The sequence below is a fragment of the Rhinatrema bivittatum genome, chromosome 7 (assembly GCF_901001135.1).
Source record: "Rhinatrema bivittatum chromosome 7, aRhiBiv1.1, whole genome shotgun sequence".
NCBI classification, from domain to species: Eukaryota; Metazoa; Chordata; class Amphibia; order Gymnophiona; family Rhinatrematidae; genus Rhinatrema; species Rhinatrema bivittatum.
The window spans coordinates 125,263,888-125,285,599 of NC_042621.1; the positions used below are offsets into that span (position 1 = coordinate 125,263,888).

Genomic DNA, 21,712 nt, shown 5'->3' on the forward strand with positions numbered 1-21,712 from the left:
TCGAGATCTTGATAGAGTTCACACCTCCATTTGCATGCTTTACAGCAACCATTCAGTACAAGGGCAGGCAACTCCTGCCCTTGAGTGCTGCCAGCTAGTAGGGTTTTCAAGATATTCACACTGAATATTCATGAAATATATTTGCATGCAGTGGAGGCAGTGCATGAAAATACATCTCAAGCATAGTCATTGTAGATATCCTGAAAACCGGATCAGTTTCTGGCACTTGAGGACCAGAGTTGCCTACCCCTGTTAAAGAAGTAGTCACAAAAGTTTCTATTTTAAGACATTAAGAGGGGGCTTAAATAATTACACACACAACCGATTACACAGAAAAGATATGGATTTGCCAGAGAAAGTACACTCTATTGGTAGCACTTCTTCCTGCATATGGCAAGTACTTACAAATCGAAAACTCTGGGTCAAATTTGTAAGCCACTTGACAGCGACTGTAGTAGCATGATGTACCGAAGTTGGTTTAATTATTCACTTTTGTAAGTCTGATCTCAAGGTGAGTTAATTAGGTACTGCAGGTAATTCTCTGCTCTAGAAGTGGCCAATTTTCTAAGGGATTTCTCCCATTTTGAGCCTTTGGGAAAAATTGCTAATAGTGCCATACCTTTGTAACTGAGGCAAGAGAGGCTGAAATGATTTGCTCAACGTCACAAGAACCATCACTGAGACAAGCAGGATTTGGCTTCCCTGGCACTCAACCCATTGCTCTAACCGATAGGCTACTCCAAAGGTTGAATGCAATTGCCTGGTTTGGCTGACCACAATCACACTTTGGATTGTTTTTGAGTTTGCACAAGCTGAGAAGATGTGCACAACATTCAGTTGAGGTTCTGGAGCACCAAATCTTTCTTGGGAGCTGGAAACCATCTGGAGCTCTTGAATAACCTTCATGTGGCCCACCTGATGTTACAACTATAATACAACTAATTCCATCAACCTGATCTTTTGGATATCAAATACCATTTTGTATTTCAAGTAGATGTGATTGTCGCCCTAAAATGGGCCCTTTTAAGGGCCAGATCAGCCAAAAACCAGTAGGACCATCATTTTGAATATACCAAGTGAAATTAGAGGGTCTCTGATGTACCAAGTGTGATGTGCTTTCAAAAGCATCTATATGAAAGCTGATAACTCTGAAAAGGTGCTGATTTACCAAAGGAGAGTACTCTGCAGTGATAATGCCATTCCTGAGAACATTTGTGCTTTGCTCACCCTGACATATGGGGAAAGAAAGAGCTGAGGATCAGGAGGGACCGAGAGATCTCGCTCAGCATGTCTGTGCCAGAAATCCCCACGTAAGCACAAATGTATGTACCTGGCGATGTGTGGCACTACTAATGCCTCTCTTCCTTACGTTCCTTCCCCAGTACCATATCACTTTCCTTCCTTCCCTTCTCTGCCGTTTCCTGTACCTCCTTCAGGCCTGCTTGTTCTTACTTCAATTCACAAAGCACCAACTTTTCTTCCCTGTGCCCTTTTGTCCTTCTCTCCTTGTTCTGTGTGCTTGTCTCCCCTTCCTCATTAAATTCCTCCTTCCCTTTTTGTCTGCTCTGTCCTCCCCCCCCCACTTTGCTTCTCTCTGCATTCAGTCATCTTTGCCCCTCTTTGTATCATCCCTTCCTTGCACCCTTGTCTTTCTTCCTTCTAACCTCTGCGCCCTCTATGCTACCCATTCACCTCCCTCCCTCTGTCCTATTCTCTCTCTCTCTCTCTCCTTTTGTGCCCTTCTGAACTTCTCTTCTCACCCCCTATTCCTGTACATCTCTCTCCCACCCCTTTGTGCGTCTCCTTTCCTCCTGTCCCTCTATACTAAGGCCCCTTGTGCATCCTCCTTCCCTTCTGTCCTTCTAGCTTTCCCTTTCCCTCCCATGCCCCTCTCTGCCTTTCATCTCTCCCTTGGGCCTCTGCCTTTCTCCCATTTCTCCCTTGTGCCCTATGTCCTTCCCTCGCCTTTCCCGTCACTGTACTCTCCTTTCTGTCATTCCTTTTCTGCCTTTCTGTCCTTCTAACCTCTATCCCCTTCTTCCTTGTGACCCTCTTTTCCTCCTGTCTCTCTCTCCTTGTGCTCCTCCCTATTGCCCATGTCTGTTGGTTCTTTCCTCCCACCCTAGCCTATGCTCCTGTCCCACCTCTTGCCTCCCCATGCCCCTGTCCTCCACCCAGCATAGAAAAAGCTGCCACAGTGCTGTAGCAGCAAGGTTTGTATAGCTGCAAGGCAAAGAAAGCTTATGCCCTGTCACAGTGTCTCTCTGGGAGGAAGGGAGAGGAATGAGTGTTAGCATAGCAAACAAGCCACGTCCTCTCGCGGAGGCACCGCTGCACTGCCATAGCTTATTTTTTTTAAGTCTCTGGACCCTGGAAACTCCCAGAAACCTAGAGTTCAAGTTGCACATGGAGTGTTCCCAGGTTTACATCACAGTGGAAAGGAGTTGCACTAAGACCACCACTTTAATTAGTCATTTACCGTAAGACTGGTTCTCATTACACCAAGTAGCATAGCGTTATGCAGTTATTGGGTACTAGCAACTGTACCTGTTCTACGCCCGGGCGGCAAGCCTTTTTATTGGCACATATGCTCTTAAGTAATTACATTTTAAATTATTAAAGAAAAAAGTTATTACTGAAAGTTGCAGAATTTTAAATATTTTGAGCAGAATTTCCCTAGAAATTCACCGTTAAGTGTCCCTTCTACATACACACACCCTCATACAGGCTCCCTCACTCTCTGGCACACACACACATCCCCTCATATAGGCTCCCTCTCTGAAACCCACACTCAAGCATCCCCCGCACTCCCCCTCTTACCAACCAAGCTGTCTCTCACACCTCCTCTCCTCTCTCACACACACATTCTCTCTCACCGGCATCCCCCTCCCCTCATATAGGCTCCCTCTTCTCTGAAACCCACACTCAAGCATCCCCCTCACCCTCCCTCTCTTACCACCCATGCTCTCTCTCACACCCTCCTGCTCTCTCTCACCCTCCCCACCCCCTCTCTTACCAGCCATGCTCTCTGTCACCCTCCCCTCTCTCACACACACATTCTCTCTCACCGGCATCCATCTCCCCTCATATAGGCTCCCTCTCTCTGAAACCCACACTCAAGCATCCCCCCACCCACCCTCTCTTACCTCCCATGCTCTCTCTCACACCCTCCCCACCCCCTCTCTCACACACACATTCTCTCTCACCGGCATCCCCCCCCCCCCATGCTCTCTCTCACACCCTCCTGCTCTCTCCCACCCTCCCCTCCCCGACACACATTGTCTCTCACCGGCATGCCACAGGACCCACCTGTTCGCAGTGAAGATGAAGACCCGGCATGCCGTTCGCAGCACACGGGGGCCTTCCATTTTCGTCTTGAGCAGAAAGTAGCAGCGGAGACCCCGTCATGCCGCGAACAGCGAAGATGAAGGCCCAGGCGCGCCGATCACGGCACACGGGGGCCTTCCCTTTTCTCCGCGAAAGGCACACCAGGCCTTCATCTTCGCTGCGAACGGAGCGTGTGCCGAGGGATGCTCCGTTCGCAGCGAAGCATGCCAGGGTCTCCTCTGCTATTTTCTGCCTGTCCCGCGATGGCTGCTGTCCTTCCGGGTTTGAATAGTCTTCTGACGAGGGAGGAAATCAGCGAGGTGAGGGAGGAAATCTGCGGGAAGGAGAAATTCTGCACCAAATCTGCATTCCGCAGTAGCGCAGAATTCCCCCAGGAGTACCTCTTGTAGCTGGTGTTGTGACATGGCCGCTGTACGGTGTGTTTGAGCCTCCAAGGTGGCCAGGGAGCTGCCTGCGCCATCTATCGGCGGGCTGGGGAACATGCGCGAGCACTGACGGACACACTACCAAGCCCGATATATTATAGCATCATCTATCGGCGGGCTGAGGAACATGCACGAGCACTGACGGACACACTACCAAGCCCGATATATTATAGCATCATCTATCGGCGGGCTGGGGAACATGCGCGAGCACTGACGGACACACTACCAAGCCCGATATATTATAGCATCATCTATCGGCAGGCCGGGGAACATGCGCGAGCACTGACGGACACACTACCAAGCCCAATATATTATAGCATCATCTATCGGCGGGCTGGGGAACATGCGCGAGCACTGACGGACACACTACCAAGCCCGATATATTATGGATTTGATTTAATTTGATTAATGATGGCAACAATTATTTTGAACATGGTCAAAAGCAGAGAATACTAGGAAGACGTAGCAGAGCGAGAGCAGAGACACTGTGGACCAATCATTTACGGTTACATTGCAGTTCTCCAGTGTACCAATGCTCTGTGTAAAGGCCCCCAGCTGATCCAACATTAGGGGGAAGGGGGCATCGAAATACTTCTCAGTTTGTTCCGATTTCCCCAAAGAGAAAACCAGGACTTACGTGCCACTTCCTGTCTCAGTCATGACCTATGATTACAAAAATATTGATTGTCAGATTATTATCATGGTATAGGGGTGCCAGCAGAGGGGCAAGAAGAAATGAATCTAAAATGTTTGTATCCCAAACCGGGGTACATAAAATGATGGGAGGGTTTTTCCTCGTGCAAGAGGGCTCCATCTCCCAGATGTATTTAGTGGGCTCTAATTGATGGGTCATGCAGATGGTGACGTAGTTGACCATTCTCTGGACTGGTCAGGAAGAATCCTTATAATCCTCCCCTCCATGAACCCTGGATCCCAGACCATTCTCCTAGCTTTAAAGCATTAAGTAGAGTCACACAATTTCCAAAGCGCCAAACTCTCAATTTATTTCTGGTAAAATTCCAGCCACTATATACAGGAATAGATTGAGGTAGAGCATACAGATGCTGCATATACATACAGTCAGAGTAATTCCCTACAAAATATACAAGTACCCCAAACGGTGTTAAACATACAGACTCTCAGTCTTCACACGCATTTCACAACCCCACACTCCTGGCACTTTCCAGGAATAAAAACGAGTGCCTTCACCTACCGTACAGGTCTTCGCTCTTTACTCCTGTAGGCAATGTTCTTCCCATACCTCAACCAAAAGCCCCACACCTGGGACCCACAACAACTCTCAGATTCATCTTCATTTTAAACACCTGTCTCCAACTCTTACAGGGAATGATGTGCACCCCTTTAAAGCTTACTCACAATACGTCTTCAGTTCACCGCGTATTTCTCCTTTCCTCCACTCTAGGCACTTGCAGGTATCCCCAGGATCCCGCATGCCCTGGTTCCTTCTTGAGGTGCTCCTCAGTTCAGACCATTCCCACTCCTTCCTTCTGGGTGTTTTCTTCATGGGGAGGAATCGCCACCTTTCCACGCTGGTGTCCTGGACCTTTCTTCAGGAAGGAGAAAACCTTTCTTCTACTCCTCAGTTTCAGGCCTTTTCCCTTGAGGTGAAAAGCCCCTCTGGGGCCCCACTCCCTCCTGGGATGGTCTCCAGGCTCACCATTCCGCAGGCTGGCCAGTCCAGGCCACTACATCCTGGAGCTACCTTCCTCTGCCAGCTCCATCTAGAACAGACGGGAATAAAGGCAAGCTCCTGCCAAAAAACCCCACTTTTCTACCTCCTGCTTAACCATTTTCCACCAATCACACACCCTTGTTTCTTAAGGGGACACTCACCACTCCTTAAGACAAACCACAGTAACACATCATGTTACAATGCTCGACCCTCTAAAAATGCCTTCCAGTGCTCATTGCTATTACTACAAGCACAAGTATTTCCCAACAAGTCAACCATGATAAATCCTGGGTCTCCTCACCCAGAATATCTTGTGCAACTAGAAATCAAAAAAAGATATCAAATTTAGGGGACTCCCCACATGTAAAAAGTAGCAAGGACAATGTAGTGTGTAGTTACTGAACAGAAAGCAAGAGAGAGAGAGAAGGCAGATGAGGTGACTGAAAGACTCGGACTGTACTCACTTCACAAGCAGCCCACAGGGAATCTCAGAGAGAATGTAGCATGTACCAGGACTTCCCATTGCTTCTCTGTCTTATTTCTCGGGTCCCTGTTGCTCTCTTAGGGTGGCTAAGTGCCCTTTTTCATATAAGAAAAGGGCACATTTTTTAAAGAAATGTTCCTCTTGTTTTTTAGTCTGGCGATACAGAAAAAGAAATTTGACCAAATTTAATGCCTGACACATGATCAAATCCAGAATATTACAAAGGGGGTTGCAGATGGTGTGTTGCATCATCATCATCATCATCATCATCATCATCCCCTTACACCTTCCTCCCTCTCAGCTTTCCTTCTGATCTTTCTTCCCTTCTTTCTTCCCCTCCTTTCTATTCCTTTCAGGTTCCTCTCCATCTCCCTTCACAGGTTTTTCCCAGACATATCCCCTACCATTTCATTCTATTTCCTAACCCCCCCCCCCCCCGAGGTTCTTTTCCCCCTCAGGTACCTCTTGATCTGACACTAATCTTAAATTCATCTCCATCTACCCAAGTTTCTCTCCAACTCCTGCTCCCCCACCATCTACCCCCTGCTCTTGGATTCTTCTCTATTTTTCTCTTAGGTCTTCTCCATTTCCCTGGGTCTCTCTCTCCACCTTCTTCCTCAGATCACTTTCCTTTCTCCTCCCACTCCCATCTCCTTCAGGTTCCTCTTAGTTCCTATAGGCAGAGTAGTGGTAGGCCAGCAGAGCAGAAACTTGTGATTGTGGTCTCCTTAGCTCAAGGATAGGCAATTCAGTGCCACAAACAGATTTGGCTTTGAGGATATTCACAATGAATATGCATGAGGTATATTTGCATGCCCTGCCATATCTCATGCATATTCATTGTGGATATCCAGAAAACCAGATATGCTTGTGGCACACCAGGACTGGTGTTTCCTGCCCCTGCCTTAGCTGCTCTTCTGCTATTCTGTGCACTTCCCATGTAATCAAGAAGCATAGATGAAGGAGGGGAACCAGCCACCTAGATTTGGAGTGTGTGTTTACTATATCCCCTTACTACCATCCTGTTGTCAATGTCACTGATCTGACTACTGGGGACCAAGGAGATAGAGGAAGGTTGATTGTTTTTTATTTTTATTTATGCTATTTTACATGTACATAAACCAAGAATTCTCTTGTTAAGAAAGCAAATTTGACAATAAGCAGAGAGGAAAACTACAAGAAAAAACATTTACGGCAAAGTAAATAAAATATTGTCAAATTCAATCCAAGTCCACAATACAGGGATCTAGGCACAATTCCAGGAAAATATAAGCAAGAATACGTATCACCTACAGGGCAAATATAATAAAAATAATATGCTCAATCCTGCCAATCTAACAGCATTTACAAAGCGGAGAGAGGTTCTAACAGTATCTTATCAGATAAGAAAAGAGATAACTGTGCAGGCTGAAAAAACACATAGGAGGCACCCTTATATTTGAAACAACATTTACAGGGAAATTTCAAAAAGAAAAGTGCTCCCAATTGCAAGACTCTGGGTCTCATAATTAGAAATCATTGCCTCTTTTCTGTGTCTGTTTAGCCATGTCTAGGAAGATTCTAATCTTTGCAATGTGAGTAATGTGCGGCTAAACATAAACGACTGGTCAATACATCTCAAAAGTGATTTATTATTGTTATTTACAGGAATACCTGTGGTGTTTCATACAAATTTATATTTATTTGTTCCTGTAAATAACAACAGTAAACCACTTTTGAGATGTATTGACCAGTCGTTTATGTTTAGCCACACATTACTCACATTCAATTGTTCTAGATGGGTGTGTGTTGTTTACTCCACCACTTCAGTATGAACATTCTAACCTTGCAATTTAGGGAAATCTCAGAACAATGTCTAAAGAATTGATGACCCAATCTCTGTCAGGTTCTAAAAGAAAGGAAACAATCAGATTTTCAGGAAGACGCACCCCTCACTATCAGACATTTCTAACAGAGCAGACAAATTGTCCAAATCCACTGATGACGTAACGGGCTGTTGAATCGTGTTACCAGTTTCCCTTTTAAATGGAGGTACATAATACACCTTAGAAATAGAAGGAAGAGCTTGTTCCAGAATCTTTAATATCTCCAAAAAGTATTTTTCTCACCATGTCCTTTGGTGTTATCACAGGAGTTTTAGGAAAGTTAATAAATCTCAATTTGTTCCTCTTATGTGTTTTCCAGATTATCTATCTTGTATAATAACAACTGATTGTCCTTAATAGTGGTCTGTTGCAAAGTTTTTGTTGACTCAACTTCCGTTTAGTAGATTCAAAACAAGTATTAGAACTAGATTTAAAGGATTCCAACACAGACCCGAGCCTCCATAGCTGCATATTTAGTCACTAAAGGATTAAGCTGAGCCATAATTAATAATCCTAACCTTCAATGGACTCCCATATAGCCTCCCATAAACCGGGTAAGTCTTACCAGGGAAAATCTCATCAAAGATGTTGGAGCGTCCATAGCAGGTTGAGGAGTGAAATCTCCATCTTCCTTGTTCGACCTGAAACTGCTAGTGGCAGGACTACCCCCTTCACCTCCAGAGATTACCAAACCGGGAGCCGCTGTAGCCATAATCAGATCTCCAATTTCTGCAAGAGAAGGCGTCGCACCGGCATCATCAGCCTGCGACCCTCCACTTCTGGGGGTCGACGCTCTTGCTGTAGCTGGGTTCAATAGCGCAGTCCAATCAACTGGAGAGAGAGTGGTGAGTGAATCAGGGAAAGAGCATGTACCTCCTTTTCTCGCCCGTTTCCCAGCAATTCATCCTCCGGTAATGCATCCATCGGGCCATACAGAGGGGGATCAGGAGGAGCTGCAGAGAAAACCCTCTCTTTAGCCCTTCTCTTACGACCAGTATGAGGCATCTACCAGCAGAATAAAGCCAAGGAAAACAGAAGAGTTCCACATGCTAAAGTGTTACAATGCCATCTTGGATCCCCTCATCAAGGTTGATTGTTTAAATGTGGTACTCTGAGTTGGCCCAGTGGCTCACTAAAGTGCTGTGTGTTATTCTGTGGAAGACCGTGTCATATTATAGATGATTATGTTTTGGTTATTTACAGTGGGTATAACTTGTCCCCATTCTAGAGAGACTCAACTACACAGTCTTAACAGGAACAGTGAACTTCTTTATTATTTTCCTCTGCTGCCCTATGACTTTTGCTAACAATTTTATTGACATAGCTTTTACATGAACATTATACTTCACATGACATCCTCTCCCTTTTTGATTGTGAACATGTTCGCATGCTAGAAAACAAATCAGCATTTCTGAATAACCCTAGGGCAATGAGTAGACTGTCATATTCCCAAAGCGGATAGGGATTATTCTGCCCCAGCTGTCTGTCTCTACACTATAAATCCAGTCTAATAATAGGCTTATTATTCAGTCTTATTTTGTAGTCATGACTTTCTGCAAAATACTGCTTTGAGCAGGCTGTAGGCAGCTTGGTGAGTTTAATACAGTCTAGTATAGTCACTTGGACCAGAATCTACTTAGTGATGGGCTGAATATGCTGTCGAGTATGCATGATTAAAATGCACTCTCTGGGTATTAGAGCAAGCAAGAGCGTGGTATGTCATATCACTTAGTAACCATGGCTGTCCTGTCCCAAAGCTTCTCACCATCTGTTTTTGAGGGGCCTTTATACTACTAGCAAATCCTTCCTAAGCATGAACTCTGCCACTGGATTGAACTTCATCTGTCAGTTGAATAATCTTTGACTTTGTAAGGATGTTTTGTCTAGGATGTTGCTGTTGATGAGGTTAACTAGAAGTTTCTGGTTGATCACAAGTCTGTAGGATTCCAAACCACAAATATACAGATAGAATCTTTCATAAGCTCAAACACTTGCCAAATATTCTTTTTCTGTTTAGGTGTATTGCCTGTCTGCATCTGTAAGAGTGCAAGAATAGAGTGCTGCTATTTGTCTGAAAAATATGTTGTGTTCTTGCAGGAAGACTGCTTCTATGCCATAGCTGCTTGCACCAGTACTCACTACCATTGGCAGGTTAGGGTTGACAATGATAATATGGGAGTTTCAGATACCATCTGATTCAGAGTTTCAAAAGCTGCTGTTGAGGTTGGTCCTATATCCATCCATTCCCATGTTTCAGGAATGCTTTTAAGGGTTGAGCAGTTGAAGAGCCGCACAGTAGATATCATCTCCAAGTAGTTCATCCTCCCAAGGAAACTTCTGAGCTTCGTAGAATTTTGAAGAGTTTCTATGTTTGTAATTGCTTCCACCCTTTTTGGAGTTTAGGTCATTCCCTCCTTTCCAATGTGTTGTCCTAGGAATTCTAGTTGAGACTGCCTGAACTGGCATTTTTCTTTGATTAATTTCAATCCTCAGGCCACTATTGTCTCAGATATATTTCCAGTTGGTACCCATGGTCCTTGGATGTGCTTCTATAGACTAATGTGTCATCCATATAAGTCACTATGCCATTATGGCCTTCAAGATGCTTGGCCATCTTGTGCTGGAATATTAGAGGAGATGAAGTCATGTCAAATAAGCTTCTTCAGAAAAAGTAATGTCTCCATAGTGTTATGAATATAGTCAACTTGGCACTTTTCCTATCTAATGGAATCTGCCAAAATCCACTGGGCCAGCCTGGGTGTTATCTCTTCTGGTGTGAAAAGCATTAATTTCTCCATAGGTGCAAGCCACTCAGCTACTTTTTCAATCACATCAGCCATTCCATGCATTTCATCTCCATCTTGACCTTTGGTAATAGTGGTATTGCAATAAGACAAGGGGTTGTTTTATTGTAACATTCTGCTCTTTGTTTTAAGTGAATTATGACTGGCTCTCCCTTTAAGAATCACATCTCACCAAAAGCACTTATAACTTCAAATCACTGAAAAAGGCCCATTGCTACTGCTATTCCTCTACACAGTAGATTTTCACCTTTGGAATCCACCACCACCAATTAGAAGGAATATTCCCTGGATCCATCAAGGGTATTGTAGTTAGAACATGCTTGCTATGAACTGATCTCTTGTGGGTACTACACCCACTGGGGCTGATCAGAGTCAAGTTAACTGGCTTCAAGGGCATTTTTTTACATTGCCATTCATAAGCAGTTGCAGTTATGATAGAGGTGCGTGCTTCAGAGTCCAATTTTAATTTCGCTTGAGTCCCTGAAAATTTGCAGTCTTCTACCATGATGGCTCCTGGTCTGCCCCTAATATCCTCACAGTCAGCTTGTCATTGACTATTTCTCATGTTACAGAGCCTAGAAACTAAGGAGGTAATTTTCAAAGAAAATGTGTATGTTGCACCGGGAGGTGGACACTTGGCCTGGTGCAGGATTGGTAGGCTCCCTGGTTGCACCCAGAGAGCACCTGCCACCAGGAAGCGGAGCACAGGAGGAGACAGAGGCTAGCTGGAGCTTCACTGATAGCAACCCGGGGTTCCCGCAGGTTGGGCCCTTGGTTACCCGGGCCACCTGGTCTTAGGTGGGCCTCACAGGATCTTCGAGAGATAAAGTTCAGGGGTGTGCCCACCACGAACAAGGGTGCACGGTCGATGTTTAGGTCAGGAAGTCCAGGAGCCAGAGAAGGCCAGAACAGAGTCTCTGAATGAAGAGTGAGGATCAAGGCCAGAGACAAGGATAGCATGGTCAGCCAGAGCAGGGGTTAATACCAGTGGTTAGTCCGAGGATGGTCAGTCAGGCAAAGGTCAGGTTTCAGAAGGCAATCAGACGTGGTCAGTGGACAGGCAGAGGTCAGTTCCAGGCAGCATGCAGACGTGGTCGAGGAAACAGGCAAAGGTCAAATCCAGGCGGCGATCAAACGTAGTCGAAGTAACAGGCAGAGGTCAGTACCAAGAAGATAGTCCGAATGGTACTACCTGGGGGTTCCTGCCACCAGGAGGATGCTGGAACAGAAGGATGCTGGAACAGGACACTGGAACAAGACACTGGAACAGGAAGGCAAACTAGCTATCACAACGTGATTGACCCAATAGCCAAGGCAAGGAAGTGGGGTCAGACCACTTCCTTTAAGCAATGATCAATCAGGGCACGCCGCAGAGCTGGGTTCCACCCCTGGCCCTTTAAGAGGCCGGGTGGTCCACGCGCGCACGCATAGGGGCGGGCTGATGCCACGGAGGACATCAAGCCTCGCCGTGAGGCCTGGTCCGGAGCAGGAGCGCAGGGGGACCGAAGACGCCACGAGCTTGAAGCAGCCATGGAGGGGACGTGCTCAGAGCTGGTAGAAGGCGTAGCGAGGTGAGCAGGCCCAGCCGCAGAGCGTACTCGGCTGGGAAGCGCAACAGTGTAAATGTAACAGACTATTGTAGCAATTTTCAAAAACCCACTTATGTGCTTAAAGTACACTTAATGCGGATAAAATCTATTGACAATTCAGTGGCATTTATTTATTTAATTATTTAAAGAGTTTTATATACTGTCATTCGGAAAACGTCAGAATTAAACGCCATCATAATGGTTTACAAAAATGAGGTTATAAGGGATAGGGGGTAGATAAGGGGAAGACAAAAATGTTATAAAGGTTAAGGGTACACAAATACATAGTTAAGAATATAGAGAGTTCATTCTTGATTTAAAGGTGTATAGTTGTTTGTTTTGCAGTTCATTTAATCATGAGGTTGTGAAGGAAGGTGGTGATGATTAGTTGATTCTTTGGGTGGTTTGGTAAGCTTTTTGGAAGAACCAGGTTTTTAACTCTTTTTTGAATGTTTTTAAGTTTTCTTGAATCCTGAATTTTGTTGGGAGGGAGTTCCAAAGTTTTTGGCTTCCAAGGGATATCGCTCTATTTTGAGTAGAGGTGAGTTGATTTGAGTGCGTTGGTGGAGTCTTTAGGAGTCCTTTATTCGCTGATCTCAGGTTTCTGCTTGGGGTATGAAGTTTAATGTAAGGGCTTAGCCAACTTTTTTGTTCTTCATAAATAATTTTATGTAGGATGGAAAGGACTTTGTATTCAATCCTGTATTTTATTGGTAGCCAATGAAGAGATATTAGGGTTGGGGTGATGTGGTCATATTTTTTTGTGCCTGAAAGGATTCTTGCAGCTGTCGGTGCAGTCAATGCCGTGGATATGGCATTCAAAATAGTATCAGGTATAATTAACAAAGTATCAAAATTGTGTAGTGCCGTGTCATAACGAATAGCAAAGGGAAACTCTCCCGTATTCAAACATTCATTGTAAACATTGGCAGGGAACTGCAGCGCTGAATACGGGAAAGTTGCCCTTTGCTATTCTTTATGACACACGGCACTACACAATTTTGATACTTTGTCAATCATACCTGATACGATTTTGAATGCCATATCCGCGGCATTGACTGCACTGACAGAGTCGGGCAAGTTCTAATAAAAAGTCCCTTATTACACCAATCTTTTTTGTTTTTTCGCTACTCAGCGATAATATTAGATATGGTTTTAAATTGATTGATGGGGATTACAAGCTGGGTTCATCTTTTTAATGATACTCTCAATTTCAGTTGAGGTGACTAAGTCAAAGGCAGACCATGTTCTATCAGATGTTTTATGTAATGTGACCTTCTGACCTGAAACTTCGGGGATATTATTAGTTAGACTGTGCACCTTATCATTAAAAAACGAGGCAAATTCATTGCATTCATTGCATTGTAATCTCAGAAAAATAATTCAGATTTCCAGCTTTAATGAGATCTTGAATAAAAGAGAAAAGGACCTTAGGATTAAAATTGAAGTCATGTATTTTCCTTGCATAAAAATCTCAATTTGCTTTGGTTATTTGAACTCTATATCTCATGAGTAGCGCACGATACTCCGAGAGAGATTGGATAGAGGGATTTTTACGCCATGCGCATACCTTTTCTCTTGTACTCTTTTTAAATTTTTTAAGTCCTTGGAATACCAAGATGCATTTATCTCCCTATTGTATTAATTTGTTTTATAATAACTGGACTGAGTTTATTGGCAAGAGCCTGTAATAATTCTTACCATGAAGCAACCGCCTTATCGATAATAGTTAATTCTATTTACTAACGTTTCAGATATTTACATGTGTAAAACCCATTTTTAGATGGTAACTTTCAAACCGGCGTGCAGGTGCACTTTGGCGCATATGCATTGGCATGCATCCAAAAACGAGGTGATTTTATAACTTGCACGCACATATGTGTGCATGTTATAAAATACACTGGGCACATGCACATGTGTGCCTAATTTTAAGTAGGCACGTGCATGTTGCGTTTGACTGGTTGCAGGACAGACCTGCGACCAGCCGCTCTTATCTCCAGCCCCAAGCTGTGGGCAGGATCCTTAGATGTTGGGGTAAACCTCCGAATGCAAGTGCAGCAGGCCACCGCGTCAGAATAGGCCCGATGCGCCGACCAGAGGAACGCTGCCGCCAGCTGCCCCGGGCATCTCTAGGTGCACATGCGCCAAACTTGCTGCCATTTAAAGGGCCCGCAGTGGGAAATTCCCCTGTGGTGTCCTCTGATGATGTCGGAACTTTCCCCTATAAAGGGATTTATCCAGCTCCGCACAGATGCCTCGGCAATAGGTCGTCTCCATTGGAGTAGTGGATTGCCTCTGCAATCCAGCTTCCTGATCCTGATCCTTGCCTCCTTGTTCCTAATTCTGCTGTGTGTCTTCTGAGTTCCTGTGTCCTGTTCCTGGTCCCTCCATAAGTCTGATCTTCTTGTGAGTTCTTGTCTTCGTGGTCTGTCTCGTCTCATCTGTCTTCAGTGTCTTGCCTGTGCTGTTGTTCCTGTTCTCCTCACCCTTCAGATTGGACTGTTGGCTTTGACTTTGGTTTGATGTTGCTTGACCTCTGCCTGCCCTTCGACCACTGCCCGCTCTTCGACTGCCTACCCAGAACTCTTTCCAGACCACGACATTGCATGAACTCCGCCTGCCTCTGACCACAGCCTGTGCCATTCTCTGCTGCCTGCTGCCTACTGCCTGCCGCCTGCCCGACCACTGCCTGTACTGACTTTGCTTCTCTCCTGCTGGCCTGTAACACCCTACTCGATGGCTCTACATCTCCACATCGGCCCACGCCTAAGTCCAGCCGGCCCTGGCACCCAAGACTCAACCTAAGGGGAAAGAGGGCTGGTATGGTGAAGCTCCTGTTGGGATTCTGCCAACAGTGGGGACCTACAGGGCTCCTCCCTGTGGGTTGTGCCAACTCCACCTTCGTCCAAAGGTCCACTTTGGCCACAGCGCCTAGCCGTATCAATCCCGATTCTACCGTATGTTGGGGAATTTTAAAAGGAGTGCGCACCCACCCCATTGCCAGTTTCACCAGTTCATCCACCAGTTCACCCAGTTAACAGCTAGGTTCCCCAAACCCCCCTGGGTTGATAGACTGCACACCCTCCAGTTACCTCAGACTCTTTAAACCTGTCAGAAATGTCTCTTTCTTTTTCTTTTCTAACTTACACCTCCTCCATAACAAAAGCAAACTTATGTGGCAAGGGATCTGCTCGCATGCCCAGCTGCGTAAGTATTTATGTGCACATATCTTGGCCATGACCCAAAACACCTAAGCCCCACCCAGACCACGGCCGTGCCATTGCCCTTTTTGAAAACCTTTGAGATGCTCACGCAGCAGGTGATATGCGCACATCTGTGCGGCTTTTAAAATTCGGTGGTCACACATGAGCCTGACTTGTGCGCATATTTCCCGATTAGGCATGTGCTGGGCTTTTTACATTCACTTTAAAGCATTTCAATCCTTCAGAAAATTACCCCTAGGGTTTCTCATTTTCATGTGTGACTACTACTTGCACCTGCTTACTGCAATACACTGCTGCAAAGTGGCCAACTTTCTGGCACTTATTGCATTTGTTGCCTAAGGCTGGGCATGTTTTGATGGAAGGATCTCTAACATTTCCACGTGTTCTTCTTTTGCTCTGGATAGAATTTCTCTGGGTGTCTGCCTGTCATCAAAATTTCCTCTGGCTTTGCTTCCTGCTCTGGGGCTTATTTTTTGCCATGAAACACCTTCTATACCTGCTGTGGACAACGTCTTGTCTTTCTGTGTTTGCAGCTTCAGTGAAATGCTTTTGTCCTGAATTCCAATCACCAGCCTGTCTTGGATCAGGTCCTCTTTAGTGGTTCCAAAGTTACAGCTCATATAGTTGCCTAATGAAACCTTCCACCTCCCTCCTCGAGCTGAGATCCTTGCCCTCCCATAAGTTGTGCTTTTCCAGGACCTTCTTAGGCCTGTTCCTGTCTTACTCAGATTGGAAGACAAATGACATGAGGATATGCTTAGCTTTGAGCTCCATAATGTAAATGAGTGTGCATCACCACGTCCTTTATGTGCATCTTGGTTGCCATCCTGTACCTGGCAAACCACTGGCTCCAGTGGTTTGCCAGATCAGCAGAGTTGAAGCCTGCAGGAGGGTCAAGCTCACTGTCTTGATGCACTGAGGGGCCATTGTGGGCTGGAAACTGGCTCTGAGGATGTCAGATTTGTCTGAGTTTCAAACTTCTAATACTATGACATGTTACAGACTATTTAGGTATAACTACTAACTAGGTTCCACCCCACACATACTCAACCACAGTCTTAACAGAAACAGCAAATTCCTTTATGATTTCCTAGTGTGCCTTTTTGTGCCTCATGACCTTTGCTAACAATTTTATTAACACAGCATTTAACTGAACATTATATTCCACATCACAGACATAAATTAAATTACCAGGCCAAGCTTCTGCTCCTCTGGCCGACTTGGGCATGCTGTGGAAGCAGTGGTCACAGTCCCAGCCTAGAGGAAGAAAGGAAGGAAGGAAGGAATTTCAGCCCTTACACAATGATAATACCTAGAGACTAGGCTCAGAGTGTGCATGTACTGAGGTGCGGAAGGAGGCCTCTGATTAAGGGACGTCACTGCAGTGGCCAGGCTGCACATTCTCTAGCCACCCTGTAATGTAACAGACACCTCGTTCTGTTACTTTTAAGGCCTAGGTGAACCCTTAGTAAGAACAGCAGGTTAGTGAACGGGGGAGGTTACCATTCAAAGGCAGCCCCTCCTTTTGAGGGCTCTGGAATGGCTGTCCCTCTTGAGATGTTTTTTTAGGCAGCCCTCTTCAGGGAGTCTGGAGGCAGTCCCTTATGGTTTGCTAAGTTAGGAGCTAGTGAGGAGTTTCATGTGTTGATTTTTCAGGCCCAGTCAGAGGAGCCAGGGAAACCCTGCCTGGGGATCCTGACCATGGTTGGGAGGGTGTTCCCTTTCCAGTCCACTCACTGGCTGGTTGGGATTTCCCCTCTGGGTTGTGTTGGCGCATTTTTACAATTTAATTGGTAGGAGCCTGGTGAGAGACTGTGCACCACCTGGGCTTCTCAGGTTAGGGAAGATCTGCCCTTCCATACCCTCAACGAGAACAGAGGTGGAAGTGACCTGCTGCAAGGAGGAACTCTGGTGTTAACCCTTTTTTTGAAAGGTTAAGGGACTTGAGTTCAAGATCCAAGAGGAAGCTTTGGCTGCCGCTTCCTTCCTGCATTTGGAGCAGGGCATACTGCCTGCTCCCAGAGGATCTCTTCCATCAGGCATCCAGCAAGAGTTTGAGAAACTAGAGAAATATCAAAGGGACAACTAATCTTTAGTGAGAACAGAGTACAGATCTCCGAGGACACCCATCCCATGACCTCACCCCCTGGGGAGAGAGAGGATTTGACTCTCTGTGCTAAGGATAGTATTAACATTTTACCAGAGTTGGAAGGAGTTTCCTGCCCAGCTAAAGGAGGCCCTGATCACCTGGGAGCTCCATTTATCCAAGCCCTGGAGGGTGGAAGTTTCCCTGTTCCCGATTCAGAGATTCCTGCACAGAGAGGGGATAGACTCTAAGGAAAAAGAGAAAACCTTGGGGTGCAGAGGATTTTGTTATTGATGCCATGCTACACATTTGTTGTCCATCAGTAAAGACTTTTTATTTGGACATTATCACAATGACTCCAGCGTGTTTATTGGCCTTAATCTGCACACACAGACATGTATCAGGGACAACACTCCCCAGGGGCAACGCGTGAGAAGTGTATTGCAGTCACCAGTGCCAGTGGAAAAGTGTGCAGCTGCCCTAGGCGGTGACATCATCGCCGCGTAACATGACCTCTCTCTGACCCGACCCATGCAGAGCGCACCTTCACATACGCAATTTCTAGCTGCGTTCCTGCACCCACCTCTCCAGCCTCCTTCTGTTTTCAAAAATGCTGCCCTTGCATCGGATTACGGCGTCCTGCCCACTTCTGGTACCCTAGGTGGCCGCCTAGTCTGCCTAATCATCTCTCTGGCCTTGCCAGTCACCCCGAGCTCTCGTGGCCCTGAAAGAACTCTTTCCCCCAATAGAAAAAGAATCCATACCCTTGGGAAGGAGACTGAAGGAACAGCTAGCTAGGGTTCCAGCCCCAAAGAGACAACAAATAAGTTTATGGCCACATCGGAGTGCAGCCTGCCTCCCAGGATGGGGTTACAGTTATATTCCTAGGCCCCTGGCCTTTGTGCCCCAACAGAACACTACTGCAACACTTCAACTATATTTGATCTTGACCAATATTGTTGAGTGTGTGATGTGAACAAATTGTCACCAAGGATTAGTTTAGAGCCACAAAGCTCATTTCATTGGTGGCTTAAGATTGCTTGGAGGCCAGGCCTTGTGATGGGGAAGACACTTCCCTGGCCTCTTGTTAGTGATGGCTATGCTTTTGAATGCTGCTTGCCTTTTTTTTTTTTTTTGTGCCTTCTTCAAATCTGCAGGTGCTTCTTTGAAGAGGGGACAGCACGCTTCTGCATTGGCTGTGTACTGGAAGCTTTTGACTATCTGCACCAGCGGGGGATTGTGTACCGTGACCTGAAACCAGAAAACCTACTGCTCGACAGCGAAGGCTACATAAAGATGGTTGGTCTGCTGAAACGCCTTTGAAGTGCTGGCGATATCGCCTGAGAAAAGATTTAAGCTGCATATAGTGCAGTCGGTGGACTTAGGGCAGTAACAGCTCCAGATGTTTTATTCTTTTTTTATAAGTGTCTTTAATAGGGAGTCATGTCATTTGAAGAAAACTCCCAGACTGTCACATTTGTCACTAACTTCATGAATATAGTTTGGATACTGCTAAGATAGTCTGTGCATATTATTTGTTATTCTAGTATAATACAGCTCTTACAACAGCAAGTCTAGATAATTCAGCAGTGAGTTAAACCAAACCAATGGGTTCCCTCTTTGTACTGTTAATTGTATTTTAATGTGTGGAAAAGCTACTCCTACTTAGTTGCTTCCATTATAAGAAATTATAAGTTTTAGGGGTTGTTGAACCTCAGTAAAACTCAAGACCCTATGCAGGGAGCACTGTACTATATGTGAAGCCAAATACAACACAAACAACTAAAAAGTGAATGCAAAAGATTTTTTAGAACATGGCAGGTTGGCCATAATATTATTTATTTATTTTTATTTAAGAGGTTTTTATATACCGGGGCACGTTAAAAACATCACCCCGGTTCACAATGTAACGTAACGTAGCAACAGGCTTTACAATAATTTAGAGTAGATAAGCATAGATAAACTGTATTTAGCTTTACTATAAATTAGAATAGATAAACAATATGACAGCTGTTCAACTTGGGATAGGTGGTTTATCAGGTGATTACTTGATAAACTCTTAAGGAGAGTAGAGGGGAAAAGGTAAAAGGGGAAAGGGGGGGTAAGAGGAGGTAATTCTTGTGCAGGTAGAAGGAAAGTAGGTTCTTTAACTATTCACAATATGTTCTTTAACTATTCACAAGGTGATGGGTAAGAGGGTGATATGGAGGGGTAGGAGGAGGGGGGGCTGATGAGGTGGGAGTAGGAGGAGGGGGGCATGGTTGCTAGGTTCAGAGGGAAGTGTCAGTCTGTTGTCAAATTCAATAGGGGGTGTCAGTCGGGAGGGGCGTGAGGGTCGGGTGTGTAGGGTTGGGCGGGGTTGGTTATTCGGGGTATGCTAGTTTGAAGAGCCAGGTTTTCAGGTTCTGTTTGAATTTTCTATGGCAGGGTTCCTGGCGTAGATGGGGTGGCATTTTGTTCCAGTGGGATGTGCCTGCTATAATGAATGATCTTTCTCTGATCGTGGCATGTTTGATGACTTTGGGGGAGGGTGTAAGTAGTTTGGCTTGGTGTTGTTTTCTGGTTGGTCTGGTTGTGTTGTGGATGTGGAGATGTTCAGGGAACCAGTGCATGTTTTGGTTGTGAATGGCTTTGTGTATGAGGGTGAGAGATTTGTAGATTATCCTGGAGTTTACTGGGAGCCAGTGTAGGGATTGAAGAACTGGGGTGATGTGTTCGTGACGGTGAGTATTTGTGAGAATGCGGGCGGCAGCATTCTGTAGGAGCTGTAACGGTTGAAGGGTATTTTTTGGGAGGCCTAGTAGGATTGCGTTGCAGTAGTCCAATTTGGAAAGGATCATGGCCTGCAGTACTGTTCGGAAGTCAGAAGTGTGTAAGAGAGGTTTGATTCTCTTCAAGGTGTGGAGTTTGAAGAATCTTCAAGGTGTGGAGTTTGATTCTCTTCAAGGTGTGGAGTTTGAATTTTTTGAGGTTAAAGTGGTTGTCTATCCATATGCCTAAGCTGCGGACGAATTGGGTGGGGGGGGCAGTCTGGTGGCGAGGGGGGTGAAAGGCTGAGGGTGGGAATGCTGGGGGAAGAAAGGATGAGTAGTTCGGTTTTGTTTGTGTTGAGTGCTAGAAAGTTGTCAGTGAGTAATTGGTTTATGTCAGACAAAGTAGATTTCCAAGTCTTCATCGCGTTAGTGATAGAGTCTGTTATAGGTATGAGTATCTGTACGTCGTCTGCATATATGAAGTGCTGGATGCCCATTTTGGAGAGCAGTATGCAGAGGGGTATGAGGTATATATTAAAAAGGGTTGATGATAGGGATGAGCCTTGTGGAACTCCTTGTGTTAGCTTGACCAGTTTGGATTCATTGCGGCCGATTTTTACTGTATAGCTCCTGTCCTGTAGGTAGGACTGCAACCAGAGAAGGGCGTTGTCTGTGATGCCAATTTCTTCGAGACGTTTAATGAGTATGTTGTGATTAACTGTGTCGAATGCCGCTGATATGTCTAGGAGTGCGAGTATGTGGGGCTGACCTTTGTCCAGGGCTTTGAGTATGGTTTCGGAGAGGGAGATAAGTAGGGTTTCTGTGCTATGGTGTTTACGGAAACCAAACTGTGAAGATGAGAGAATGTTGTGGTCTTCTATGTGTTCTGTAATTTGTTTATTAATTATTTTTTCTAGTATTTTGGAGAGAAACGGGAGGTTTGACACTGGGCGATAGTTGGCTGGATCAGTGGTGTCTAAGTCCGGTTTTTTGAGGATGGGTTTTATAATGGCTTGCTTCAGTTGTGTTGGGACCTGGCCCAGTGAGATGAATTTATTAAGGATGTTTGCGATGTGTTTGGCAATTGATGTAGGGTTTGAGATTAGTGTTATGGTGGGCAGGTTGTCTGAGGGATGATAGGCGGGTTTGAGTTTTTTGATAATATTTTCAGTTTCTAGTGTAGATGTGTTTTTGAAATTTGAGAGGGTGGTGTTTGAGGTATGTATGGGTGTTATGGGATTGTAGTGGTCATTGGGAGTATTGCTTGGAGTGGTTAGGTTCAAGCAATACTCCCAATGACCACTACAATCCCATAACATATAAGTAGGATATAAGTAGGATCATTGTTATTAAACACATGAATTATACTAATCATATATATATATATATATACACATACACATCTATATACATGTAATAAAATGTATTAAGATAAAAGGAA

The 21,712-nt window shown here is 45.2% G+C and overlaps 1 protein-coding gene across 1 annotated transcript in view; it reads left to right on the forward strand.

Annotated features, from left to right (window-relative positions):
- Positions 1–21,712, forward strand: part of LOC115095435 (cGMP-dependent protein kinase 2-like) — a 169,411-nt gene that overhangs the window by 131,192 nt on the left and 16,507 nt on the right. The window contains 1 exon segment of the mRNA XM_029609064.1: positions 18,676–18,817. Coding sequence (XP_029464924.1) covers positions 18,676–18,817 — 142 coding nt within the window.